The sequence below is a fragment of the Macaca fascicularis genome, chromosome 3, assembly GCF_037993035.2.
Source record: "Macaca fascicularis isolate 582-1 chromosome 3, T2T-MFA8v1.1".
Classification (NCBI taxonomy): domain Eukaryota; kingdom Metazoa; phylum Chordata; class Mammalia; order Primates; family Cercopithecidae; genus Macaca; species Macaca fascicularis.
The window spans coordinates 47,547,414-47,561,386 of record NC_088377.1 but is presented as its reverse complement, the minus strand read 5'-3'; the positions used below and the strand labels follow the sequence as shown (position 1 = coordinate 47,561,386).

Here is a 13,973-nt window from a genome sequence, read left to right as displayed (position 1 = left end):
TAAATATGGACCCCTAACTCACACCACATAAAAAAATTATTCAAAATGGATCAGAGACCCAAACGTAAAAGCTAAATCTATAAAATGCTTAGAAGAAAACATAAGAATAAACGCTTCTGATCCTGGATTACGGTATGGTTTCTTAGAAGATGTGAAAAGTATGAGCAAAAGAAAAAAACATATAAATTGTACTTCATCAAAATTAAAAACTTGCACATTAAAGAACACTATCAAAAAAGTGAAAAGACAGCCCACAGAATGTGACAAAATACTTGGAAATCATATATCTGAAAGAGACTTTTATCCAGACATATAAAGAATTCCAAACCAACAATAAAAACCAAGAAAAGAAGCTCACTGTCATCAGTCATTAGGAAAATGCAATTCAAAACCACAATGAAATATATTTTATACTCATTAAGATGGCTATAATCAGATACATAGTAAGAAAATAACAAGTGCTGGTGAGGATGTGAAGAAATTAGAAACCTTAAACACTGCTGGTGGGAATGCAAAATGGTACAGCCAACTGTGGAAGATTGACAATATCTCAAAAAGATAAACAGAAAAGTACAATATGACCCAGATATTCTGCCCCCAGGTATATACCCAAGAGAACTCAAACATGCTCACACAAAGACACGTATTCAGTGTTTACACCAGCATCACTCATGTAGCTAAAAAGTAGAAACAATCCACATGTCCATCAACTGCTGAATGGACAAACAAAATGTATGGATATCCAATGGAATATTACTCAGCGATGAAAAGGAACAGGTTACTGATACATGACAGCACATGGATGAAGTTTGAAAACATCCTACTAAGTGAAAGAAGACAGTCACAGAAGGCCACATAGTGTATGCTTCTATTTATATTAATGTTCAGAATAAGCAAATCCATAGAGGCAGAAATAGATTAACAGTTGTCAGGAGAAAGGGGGAGGGGAGAAAGGAGAGTGACGGCAAACAGATTCAGGATTTACTTTGAGGATGATGGAAATATTCTAGAATTAGCTAGTGGTGATGGTTGTGCAACACTGTAAATATACTAAAACCCACTAAATTGTACACTTTTGAATGGTTGTGTCTGTCATATGAATTTAAAACATTACACAAAAAGATAAAACCTTTTCATGTTGAAAAACTGCTTCCTAATTTAAAAATAAGCTAAACATGCAAGCCCCATAGATTGAAGATGTGAAAAGCAGGCACTGGAGCCTACACAAGGCAACAAGCAGCATCTTGTGGAGTCTACTTCATTTGCATGCTATTTACAAAATCTCCTCTGACATTTACTTCTCTAAACCAGGGTTTGGCAACCTTTTCTGTGATGGGCCAGACAGCGAATGGTTTAGGTGCTGCAGACCATACAATTCCTATCACAACTCCTCAACTCTGCAGTAGGGTGAAAGCAGTCACAGGCAACATCGGTGGGGAGGGATGTATTCCAACAACACTTCATTGACAAAAACAGGGCAGTGGCTGGATGTTGCCCCCAGGCCATCCTTTACTGACCCCTGGTCTAAGGCAAGAATCATCTCCACAAAAGGAACCAGCTCTGTAAATGGCGGGCTGAGGAAATGGGGAAATGAATCCATTTTACCAGTTCTGTGATCCAGTAGCTCATTTGAGAAATGCTTTTAAATAGGCTTTTTATCGATTTGTTACAAGTTACTCTCTTTGCAGAGGTGCAATACCTAAAAAATCCTATCTAATGACTGTCACCAAATCATACCCATTTCTAGCTTGAGCTTCACATTGGCTTCAGGTTATAAATAACTATTTAAATAATCCGACGCATTTTTTCTATTATCCTCTTTCAATATAACATACATACTTGTTGATCTGAGCCAAGAACATTCCCTTCAGTGCATAAAATTCGGCTGTCATCTCTTTTGTGAAGTATTTTAAATTTGTAGATTCAATAACTTCAAGGCCCTGTTCAAAAAAAATGAGCAGAAAAAAAGTTCTTGAAATTTCCAAACAATATGAAAACTTCATAAAGTACTAATCTAGGTAGTAAGTCTATGAGTCATTGACCAATGTACTTTAAATTGACAACAGATTTGCCTACCATGAATATTTACTGATTGACGTTCAGAATTTAAACTGAATCACTAATGCTAAACTTTAAGTATTTGATCCTAAATACTTAGGGGTCTTATTTTCTCCAAAGGTTTATAGTTCTAGTTGGTTTCATTGTTCTTAAGATTCCTCTGAACATAGTCAAAATCTATCTTAGATCCTCATAATTCTGTAGTGTGAAATTTTTTTCTTTCCTTAAACACATTAACTAAGTATATGGTAGGACAGAGACCACAAGAGACTGTAATTCTTACAAGACTGTAATTCTTACAAGATTGTAAGTCTTGTAATTCAGTCAAGTAGCTTCCTTTCCCTTTTGTGTTTTGGAAGGACTGTTTTCCCCTTACTGAGGCTGTATTTATAGAGAGTTCGAATCTGCCTTCCTTATATTCTGAACCAAGAGTCCCCACCTGGCCTCATTCCCCACCCAGCCTCATTCTCTACCCGGCCTCATTCTTCAAGCGTCCTGTCCGCACCTGCATGCACTCGTTTTTGCCCATGACGCCTGCCAGCTGGAGGTAGCATTTAACTTGCTGTCTAATCTTCTGGAAGCAATCCACGATAGGAACAGTTGGAATAGTATGAATCCGACTTAATATATCCAGAGCTACATTGACCAGTCCTTGTTTCCGGGCGATTTTTCCGTACTGGATGATTGCTGAAGCTGATGCGTGAACCCCAAGCATAGCGTTATTTGAACTGGGATCATGCTGAGAACTATTCTCATAGGCAGTTACAATCGCTAGAGGGCAAAGAAAGGAATCATCAGACCACACAGATCCTCTTTCAAAGCACTTCACAACAAGGCTTAAATAAAAAATGAAACACACACACACATGGCTTATGAAAATGGGGAGCTGTGTGACTAAACCCTCGTTACTTTGTATTTTATGCCATAAGCAACTTCTAAAAGGTGCTAATTCTTGAGTCAAGTGTTACCATCTTGGCTAACCAAATCATAAAATGACAAAGGCTGCTCTAAACACGTGGACGCCTGACAGGTTTAGGGGATAAGAGGGGACCAGGAAAACCAGCAAAGGCCACACAGAGCCACCTGAGCACAGCTTGTCCTGGGATGGGAGCTTCAACGCAGAGTGCCATGGCTCAGAGCATTGATCGCCCCCCGCCTGCACGATTCTGCCCCAAGTAGAAAAATGTAACAGGTGCAGAAACAAAAAACAAAACTTTACTTCTTCTACCACCTTCATCTTTCCCCACACCATTACCACCCCGACCTGTCATCCCTACCCAAAAATAGAAAACCTGAGGGAAAAAAAACAAGCCAAAACACAGAGACGAAACCAGAACCGTGGGGCGTCTGGAAAATTACATGATGAATGCATGCCGGACCAGGTCGGTTTACCCTGGTAATGATGCTGCCTCCACATGAAGATGCTGCTCCAGTGGGACAAGTCGTCAGACACGATGGGCAGCCGGTTCCTCCAGGTCTTCACCACCGTCTTCATGTCGTGCAGGCTGTTGTTCCTCCCCAGGTTGGTCGGCTGTAAGCCTGCGTTGATCTGTGCAGCTTCCTGGAGTTCAATGATTTGCTGGGCTGCCTGATGGGACCAGCATAAGAGATTCCATAGTAAACGTCAGCAAAGATCAATCGGGAAAAACACACCAGAGTCCATTGGCAGCCTGATTATCGCAAAGATCTTATGGTGCGATTACCAAAGGAAGCACTCTCGTTTACACACAGACACCTGAGATCCACATTTCATTTCCTGTTCACCCCAAACGCTACTTTCCTTATGGCGTCTCCAATTTTAAAACCTCAGCCTGTGGCTCCTGAGTGACAGGATACTGGGAGAACGATGGTACAGACACCAAACCTCGCTAATGGGCAGTCCTCAAAACTCCTCTTCCTGCTGTCCATGCCCTTTGCCACCCTCCCTGCCCAGCTCTTTGTCCAGCAACGCCTGAGGTCAGGATAGCCTGGTATCCCCGCTGCAGACGTGCCTTTTCTCAACGTGCCTGCTAAACCCCACAGCCATACTAAGCACCTGCAAACGTGGTTCTCCTGACCTCTTTGGACGCATGAAATGTAAACACGTTTTAAGTCACCGCCCTACAAGACCGGGAGGTTGACTACCCTTAAATTCCAGATGCACTGTTGGCACCAAACTTCTGATGCCACCTTCTCACCTGGAACGCCCTGGCCACAATCCTCAGCCTATCCAAATTCTGTCCCTGGTTTCTATGGCACACACGATTATCTCCCTTCTCTTGATCTTTGTTATCCTGATTTTCCGTCTGATTGGCATGGCTCTGAATCAGTCTCCCTCCAGCTGTAAATTTGCTTCTACGGCTATGCCTGCTGTCTCCGGTTCAATGCACCTTTGAGGCAGAATCTATTGTTTTAAAATGTTTTTTAATCTCCTAAACATAGCACCTAGTTCAGTACTCTGTATCTTGGTTGACAGTAATTTTTTAAGTTGCCTAGAAGAATCTGTGCTTTCTGTTTATATTTCAAGTTTAACTCATTACATTCAGATTTCGGAAAGCATTTCCTAATCCTGTCCCCACAGCTCCCGCCAAAAGCTTGCTGAAAACAGAGCAACAGGGTCTATAACTGAGGGCGGCAGAGTGGGTAACTGAAAACAGTCCCTCAGGCAAAATTTGAAACCAGAATCACTGGTGAGGATGTCTTCAATCCCGCAGAAGCTCTAACATTTTTCCTCAATGTTTTAACTGTGGCCTTCCTTTCATGAGGACGAGTGTTAAGTGGGAGAGGACAAGACAAGGGGAAGGAGTTTCATCCCTGCCGTCCAGCGCAGTCTGCAGACTAAGCCTGGACACCGGTGCTTGGCTGCACCTGGCCACAGGCCCGTGCTCGTGTTGGGGTGCCGCACGCACCTGCAGGAGTGGTGTGTGCACATGGGACACCACATGGGGCAGCCGCCGCCACTCACGGATGGCCAGGCTGCTGGCCATCTCCACCAGGCGCTCGATGAAGCTGAGCTGCTGTTCCTCGGGGTGGCAGATGGCCAGGTATCCGCGGTACATGTTCACCTTCCAGGCCATCTCCTTCGGACAGCTCACTTCCACCTGACAGTGAAAGAACGAGACAGAGGAAGTGAGGGGCCTTCTTTCCCTCAGTGTAAAGGGTCAAACAGGAAAAAAAATCACTTTTTTTTTTTGCCACTAGTTATGCAAGGCAATAAACAGAAATTAGGCTATAAATAGAGAGGTCATGCATTTACAGTCTTTCCTGGATACTCTCCCTTTCTAAATTCCGTGAGCGGCCAATCTCTCCAGCTATGAAAGCACACCACAGGCTCCTGGCTTTAAGGTCATTAGTTGTTCCAAAGAAGAGAGACTGATCAATGCTGTTATGACAGATCAGATGAAAAATCACACACTCTGCGTAGCCGGCATTTTTTTTTTTTTGAGACAGAATCTTGCTCTGTTGCCCAGGCTGGAGTGCAGTGGTGCAACCTCGGCTCACTGAAACCTCCGCATCCCAGGTTCAAGCTATTCTCCTGTCTCAGCCTCCCGAGCAGCTGGGATTACAGGCGTGTGCCACCATGCCCCGCTAATTTTTTGTGCTTTTAGTAGAGATGGGTTTCACCATGTTGGTCAGGCTGGTCTCGAACTCCTGACCTCAGGTGATCCGCCTGCCGTGGCCTCCCAAAGTGCTGGGATTACAGGAATGAGCCACCGAGCCTGGCCAGTCACCACATTTTAAACTGTTAAATATATATTAATCTCCAGTATGATAAATATCAGTGTAATTTTACTTTTTTTTGAGACAGGGTCCCACTCTGTCATCCAGGCTAGAGTGCAATGTCATGCTCATAGCTCACTACAGCCGCTCCAGGGCTCAAGTGATCCTCCTGCCTCAGTCTCCCAAGCAGCTGGAACTACAGGCATGTACCATCACACCAGGTTAATTTTTGTTTATTTTTTGTAGAGACAGGGGTCTTCCTATGTTACCCAGGCTGGTCTCAAACTCCTGGGCTCAAGTGATCTGCTTGCCTTGGCCTCCCAAAGTGTTGGGATCACAGGCGTGAGCCACCATGCCTGGCCACGTGAGTGTAATTTTGAATTGCTTCCAATTCATAAGGTTATCCCGGGAAATTAAACGGTATAGGTATTAATTCAGGTTTACATGAACATGAGGGAATATGTGCAAATTTTACTGTCATTTTAAAGCCACACTTTTTCGTCTACTATAAAATGTTCCCCAGATTTCCCACACTCCAGCGTCAGTTCAGTGGAGCAGCGGATGAACCTGGGCCAACCACTCCTCAGCCCAGGTAGACCACGTGTTCCTTTCTGCCCGGAAGGCCCTTTTTTTTGCCCACTACCTTCTGAAGAAAGCATTGGAACGTCTCACGTTTTGTTAATCTCTTACCAAGCATTTAAAAATATTAAAAAATTTTTTTTCATGAAAGTTTCCAAACATAATATCTTTGTGATAAGAAAGATGGAAGGACATCTCTGTGATGGATGTTTACAGGAATCGCTGTAGCAAGATGAATAAACATTCCTCTTTGGAAAGTAACAATAAAAGCTACACACATTGGCCAGGTGCGATAGCTCACACCTGTAATCCCAGAACTTTGGGAGGCCGAGGCGGGCGGATCACAAGGTCCGGAGATCGAGACCATCCTGGCTAACGTGGTGAAACCCCGTCTCTACTAAAAACATACAAAAACTTGCCAGGCATGGTGGTGGGCGCCTGTAATCCCAGCTACTTGGGAGGCTGCGGCAGGAGAATGGCATGAACCCAGGAGGCGGAGCTTGTAGTGAGCCGAGATCACGCCACTGTACTCCAGCCTGGGCGACAGCAAGACTCTGTCACAAAAAAATAAATAAATAAAAATAAAAAAAGCAACAAAAGTTAGCGCCATGATGGTATCTGTCCCAAGGACTACATGCAATAATGGTAATAATGACACCACCCCGCAATTATATGACACCATGGCTTGTTTTTGACATCTTACTCTTCCACAGACCTTTCACATTCATGATGCCTCTCAGTTCTCAATAACCCACCGATGAAGAAATTCAGGAAGGCAAAGACTACAGCAGCTTCCAACATTACCCGCCACGCTGGCACCAACATCACAGGGGCTGGACTCCAACACCAGGTGAGATAGATTTTTGCCAATTACAACACCTACCCTCAGTTACACTAAGAACAACGGTGTCTCTTCTATTTTCCCCACTGGAAAAAAGCTAAACCCCTTACTAAATCAAACCAAGCAACTACCCTAGGAAGCACAGAAACAAAGACAAAAGTAATTTGCTGAATCCTTTTCAAGACTACTTGAATTTAGTGCAGATTACCCTGGATGTTTACTCACATATTTGAGTTTTTTTCTAAGCAGTGAGTAACTTACAATTTTTATAAAATGACAAGAATCTATGAAAGAAGAAACGCATCTGTGAGACCTCAGGATGGTGTGACGCTGCATATATCCAGCTAAGGGAAACTTTGGGAAGGAGAAAGAAGGGAACATTAAGGTGAGCTACAAATACTTATTCAGTTTTATGTTTTGTCAGAATAAAGAAAGAATAAGCAATCGTAAATGCATTCTGACAGCAAAATATATACAACTGGTCCTCCATATGTGTGGATTCGACCAACTGTGGATAGAAAATATTCGGGGAAAAAAAATTGCATCTGTATTAAGCATGTACAGAGCTTTTTCTTGTCATTCCCTAAAAACTACAGTGTAACAAAACAACTATGAATGTAGCAATTACATCGTATTAGGTACTGTAAATAACCTAGACAGGATTTAAGGAACCCAGGCAGCTGCGCAGAGATTACATGCAAATACTACACCATTTTATATCAGGGACTTGAGTGTCCATGGATTTTGGTGTCTGCGGGGGGGTCCTGGATACTGAGGGAAGAATGTATTTTTACTGACATAAATGACTGGTTATTTCCCAAAGGAACACAAACTCCCTGCATCCAATGAGTCATTTCCCAGGTCCCAAACCAGAAGTCAACACCTGGGCTCGATTCCATCCTCTAGTTAATAGTTTGTAACTATTTCTAATCTTCAATTTCTCATTTTGTTAAAAAGTGACATTACTCAAATTCAGGAAAGGTGTTAGATTGAGGCAATCAAAAGGAACCTTTCTTTCCCAAAAGCTGTCTTTTTTCCACTGCCAAAATGCTTGTTCTACAGGAAATCTCCCAAAAGACCCCTGCAGCTGCAGGAAAAGGGACCCAGGCAGCTGCGGGGATGCCCCCGGGGCGTCTCACCTGCACCAGCGCCTCCTTCATGGCAGTCCAGTTGGACACCCGCCAGGCGCACTCCAGGACGAGGTAGGGGTTGATGTGGCCTTTGGACTGGCCGTACTCCGTCAGGGCTTCCCACTGGTTCAACTCCTTGGAGCATCTGCAAGACCACATGTCCAAGAGCAAAAGCTCCGTCACCAGCACACTCAGGCATTCACAGAGGCAGGGATAGGGTTTTATGGCAAATTTCCATTCTACAGAAGAACAGCACAGCAGGAGTGGACTTCCGCAGGACACGGAGGTGTGTTCTGTTGCGGGGTGAGCCCCTGCCCACCCTGGATGCCACAAACCACCTGCTATTCAGCAGAGGGCCCAGAGCACTGGAGCCAGGGACAGTTTACTGCTTCTCCAGTCGACCTGTTTAATTACTCAAGGCTTTAAATGCTGATCTTGGGTTTCTGTTTGTTCTTTACAAGGCCACAAAGTAGCAAAGCTCTCTTTAAAAAACACTCATTACAAGAAAAAGTCAGGTATTTTTCCCCGGTTCCCTCAACTGATTCATGTACACGTCAAGCACTGTGTTCGGCTTACCGAATCCAGTGGTCTTCCCAGAGCTGGTATTCGGGGAAAATAGCAGGGGAGGCATTACTCCTCTCATGTTCTTTTTTGGCTTTATCCATTGCCTTTTCATAGGATTCTTGTGCCTAAAAAAAAGTTAATGCTTTTAAACCACTGTTAACACACCTTTTCTTTCTTTTTAAATTTAAAACTTAGAGAACTTTTTTGAGATGAGGTTTTGCTATGTTGCCAAAGCTGGACTCAAACTCCTAATTCCTGGGCTTAAGGAACCCTCCTGCCTCAGCCTCCCTGAGTGGCTGGGCTACAGGTGCATGCCTGCACCTGGCTAAGAACACAACCTTTTCACCGCCAGGGCCCAGTTGTCGAGAGCAGGCTGAATCACACACCTGGGAGCACATGGAGCTCTTCTCCAGGAGCACTAAACACCCACAGCTCTCTGTTCAGAGACAGAAGAGGGTGGGATTCCCTGAACAGAATGGAAGAAGGGGAGGCTGTCCAGACGTGGGATTAATTTCTCCATCCTTTAGTGATCGGAGCAGGAGCCACAAGGCCACATCTGCTTCTGGAGCTTCCACGGCACAGCACCCTACACAGTGCTAGGAATCGCACCCTGAAACAGTGGCCCGCGCCACACTGAAGGGCAGACATGGGGAGTAAAACGTAAGCAAAAACAAAACCTATCGCTTCCAACAGAACCAACAATGGGAGAGAAAAAGCATCCATGTTGGCATCAAATGCAAAGGACTTCTTAGGACTGTGATTTAGCTCGTGTCATACACGTAGGCGTCCCTTAAATGCAGACTTCAATCACAGGGCCTTTACGTGTGGGACTGAAATGCTTTAAAATGTATTTAAATGTGAACTCTGGGCCAGGCGTGGTGGCTCATACCTGTAATCCTAGCACTTTGGGAGGCTTAGGTGGGCGGATCGCCTGAGGTCAGGAGTTCGAGACCAGCACGGCCAACATGGCGAAACCCCGTCTCTACTAAAAATACAAAAATTAGCCGGGCATGGTGGTGGGCGCCTATAATCCCAGCTCCTTGGGAGGCTGAGGCAGGAGAATCGCTTGAACCTGTGAGGTGGAGGTTGCAGTGAGCTAAGATTGTACCACTGAACTCCAGCCTGGGCGACAGAGCAAGACTCCATCTCAAAAAAAGAGAACGTGAACTCCGACTTGAGGCCATTTTATTAAAGAACCATTATAAATGGCCTCTCATTACGCACCCAAGCCCGTCAGTGGTCTGAGGTTTACCTGCTCAAAGAACCCGTGCTGCTCGTAAGCAATTGCGGTCGCCGTCTCCGAGTACTTGCACCGCTTCTGCCACAGACCAGCCCACATATCTTCCTCTTGTAACAGGGAGTAAAGCTCCGCAAGGGAATCCAGTATCTCCTGAAAACACAAAGCAAGGGTCCTGAGTGCTCAGGACAGGGACTTTTTCTCCCCTTCTAAAAATGCAGTTTCACTGTGTTGTCATTTGAAATCATTTGGAAGCAGTATTTAAAGTGTGGAGTCACTAGCAGGGAAGACGTAATTAACAGACTGAGGCGCACCCTCACCTGCTGCGGCGGGGTGATGCTCTCCTGCTCATAAAACTCCGTTGTTTGCTTTGGCTTAATCTGAAGACTCAGACCCTTTTCAAAAGCCTGGTGCTCCAGCATGAGCGTGGACCGGAACCACAGGTTATGTGTTTTCCCCAGGTACTTCAGGACGCAGGGTCGGATGGGGATTGGCGGCACGCATTGGGACATGGCTTCCACAAAGCAGTTCAGCGCGCTGGGCTGGCAGTCACGCTGCACCTGGTGACTGCCGCTGCACAGGAACGGACTTATCTCGCCCGCGAGTGCCTGAAACCAAAGCGCATGTCATTTAGGCCTTCATTCGAAAACTGGCAAGTCTTGCTGTCTCTCTTGATGCATCTGAGAATACCTTTCCTAATTCGCTCGAGTGACAGCCAGCGGTTTCCGCGTTCTCTGAAACTTGTTCAAGACTGTGTTTTTTTACGAATACTTATTAAAAGCTAAAACTACAATTTTCCAAAACAGGATTTTAAAGATACACTCACATGCTGCTGTCTGTCAGAGAGGATCTTCCACAATCTGGGGAAAAGCTGGACCCACGTCTTCTCTGCCAGTGTCGTGGAAATGTGGCACAGCTGAACGAAAGCGCTGAGCAGCGCTCCAGTCTATGAACAGAAAGACAAGAACAGGCTGAGATGGCCACGGGCTGCGGGTGTCTCGCACACCCACGCTCAGAAGACACCCATGATCCATCTCATACATTATTAGACGCTCCTCCACTTTCAAAGTTTCAGAGATCTAAGAAAATGCCATGTTGGAGTAAAGCTCATGGATCCCGAGTGGTGGAAGGCCACACGCACTTAGCAGCCAAGCCCAGGCATCCCAAGGGACTCAGCAATGGCGCCTGCATTTGTCCTTAGTTTTTAAGGGGGTTTCCTAACACTACTGATCCCATCATATCCAAGAAGGACAAAAACACTGACAAGACTGAAGGAGTAACTCAGAGGGACACAGATGTCACCGAGGCCCAGGTCACTGAAAACAGGAAAGTGAAAACACACAGTATATGACATAAACTATTTGCCAACAGGTATTATTCTGAAGAACAAATCAGGAACTCAAAGTTCAGTCTCTGCAATTGGCAGCAGACAAGAGGCAGGAGAAAATGACTGAGACAGACTGAAACAGAACATAAGAGAATGGAATGGACAGCAAATCCACAGATGTGTTTATCTTGTCCCAGGCCTGTTGTTTTTCAAGATCTGATCTGAATTAGCTGCCAACATTCCTTATTAACAGCCAGGTTTCTAGTCTGCCTGAGGCTGCTCTAGCCCACAGGAGACACCCTACATGGCATCAGGCAGTAGCGCCAGGGGCTGGGGCACATGCTGACAGCTACACAGTCCCTGCTGCCCCAGCATGGAGGCACAGTGCCAGGGACGTGATTAGGCGTTCATCTCTCCTACAGCAAACCCAAGAGGGGAAACCACAGGCACATTAATGTTTCTACTAAAAAGAGACACCAAGGATACAAATCGTTCAAGGAAAATGGGTGAAAACATCTAGATAAAGAACGCTCCCAAGTATCTGGCATCAGGCTGCCCTGTGAGGAGGGTTGTGATGAAGTGAGTACAGTTCCCCTCACATGGTCACACACTTCACCCTGACCAGCCTGTCGGGGGCTCTCAGCTCCACGTCAATTTAGCAGAGGCCAAGAGCTGGGGAGAACCAAAGGGCCCAGCGAGGTCACTGACCTGCTGATAAAGCTGCTCAACTCCATCTGTGGGGGTTTGGATCAGAATCCCAAAACACAATTCTAAACGCCCTAACCCCGAGTGTTGAAATCCTCAAAGGTCAAAATTCCTGAAAATCATCATCATAGGACAGCTGCATCAGGTCAGAACTATGACCTGCTACTGTCTGCATGGTTTAAGGAGATGCCTATGGGTGCCATGTTTATGGAGTCCACTTGACTAAGGAATGCCTGGAAACCTACCTAGTAAAGTATTATTTGGGGTGTGTCTGTGTATGTTTTAAAGCATTTTAAAATTATTTTTTCTAGCATTATATATTCGGGATTTCAGAGGTTAGAAATTTTGATCTTTAGGGATTTCAACATTTAGGATTACAGCGTTCAGGATTGTGTCTCAGGATTACAATCGGCTCCTGCTCCCCAAGTCCACAGCTTGTTCTGATGTACACACCGTCCCAAAGAGGTGCAGGGGTGAGGACCCCGTGGTCCTCACAGCGTCAAAAGAGCCCAATGAGGGGTTGCTGCCTCCACAGGCTTCTCACAGCGAACAATGGCCAGACCGGGAAATGAGGTGGAGAACGAGTCTGTGGGCCTGGGGTGAGGACCGCCCTCTCCGGATTTAGAATCCAAGAGTCCAAGAAGAGCCGGTGGCACCTGACCACTTCACAAAGTAGAGGAGCTCCAGGAAGGAAAATGTCAGGGCGGAAATAACAAACACAATGATTTATAACCCCATCTTGCTCCATGAAAAATCTCAACTCCCATAAATACACAGAAGATGAAATAACACACCACCACCCTCTCCAATCCCCGCCAGCCCTGGCTGCTTTACCCCGGCACCCATCTCGCCTCCTGAGGGATTAGCACTTCTTTCTGTTCATTATTTCCCCTCACTAGAGCGTACAACCTGCTGAGGAGCAGCTACCACTGTGTTTCCAGCGTCCAGAACATCACCTGACACAGAGCAGGCTCTCAGTAAAAAGATGCTGAAACGACGAAATGAGATCAAATGTAAAAGGTGAAAGAGGAAAATAGGACACAGAAGAACCCAAAGAGAAGGGAAGAATTAAGTCACACCCAAGTACCCTGAGAGCCACACCCTGCTAAGAGGTGGGCACACCCTGTCAGAGCGGCCCAAGGACATGCAGCAAGCGGGTGGCACCCGGGGCTCAGGGGCAATGGTGTGCCCACCTGTGCTGGGCACTGAGTTCGAGGGTCTCCTCTGTGACACACACCTAGGCACAGTATGGCTGACGACATCTGCAGCTCTGGCCTGAGCAATCCTCTTACAAAGAGTGACACAGATGGGCCCTGAGACTCAGGCTATGAAGCCTCAGATTAAGAGAAGACCATGGGGACACCTGCAGGCAAGATTCTCCGTGAGATTTGCCAAGATTCTCAGCCACATCTGGTCTAACCCAGCCACCATCCAGAGAGCAGCCACAGCCCCACAGAGGACGTGGAGGTGTACAGCGGTGACCAATTCAACCAAGACAAAAATCTTAATGAGTAAAACCAAATATCCCTACCCCTCACATGATGTACTGCTGGAACCTCCTCTCCTGATGGCACTCCCACCAAGCGCTGAGGATAAAACTGAGGCGCAGGCAGCTGATGACGAGGTGATGTGTCATGGTGACCATCAGCCAAAGGCAGCCTTCGGGCTTCAGGACATGTGCTTACAGCCCTTTTTTCTCGTGGTGGCAGCAGTAGGGACAGGGGTCTATTAAGGTGCCTGTAATCCCAGCACTTTGGGAGGCCGAGGTAGGCAGATCACCTGAGGTCAGGAGTTCAAGATCAGCCTGGCCAACATGGTGAAACCCTGTCTCTA

At 45.9% G+C, this 13,973-nt stretch overlaps 1 protein-coding gene across 22 annotated transcripts in view; it reads right to left on the bottom strand.

The window, feature by feature from the left end:
- The window catches only part of TRRAP (transformation/transcription domain associated protein), a 136,347-nt gene that overhangs the window by 26,654 nt on the left and 95,720 nt on the right, over positions 1-13,973 (bottom strand). For 15 of the 22 annotated variants that reach the window (XM_005549119.5, XM_015447088.4, XM_015447087.4 and 12 more), the window contains 9 exons: positions 10,935-11,054; positions 10,429-10,716; positions 10,124-10,261; positions 8,884-8,996; positions 8,317-8,452; positions 4,947-5,138; positions 3,418-3,646; positions 2,564-2,829; positions 1,840-1,940 (listed from right to left, as the gene is read on the bottom strand). In XM_005549119.5, the coding sequence (XP_005549176.4) occupies positions 1,840-1,940; positions 2,564-2,829; positions 3,418-3,646; positions 4,947-5,138; positions 8,317-8,452; positions 8,884-8,996; positions 10,124-10,261; positions 10,429-10,716; positions 10,935-11,054 (1,583 nt within the window). Of the gene's footprint in view, positions 1-1,839; positions 1,941-2,563; positions 2,830-3,417; positions 3,647-4,946; positions 5,139-6,638; positions 6,891-8,316; positions 8,453-8,883; positions 8,997-10,123; positions 10,262-10,428; positions 10,717-10,934; positions 11,055-13,973 lie in introns of those variants that run through there. The other 7 variants (XM_005549115.5, XM_074034444.1, XM_074034450.1 and 4 more) reach the window with 3 other exon arrangements.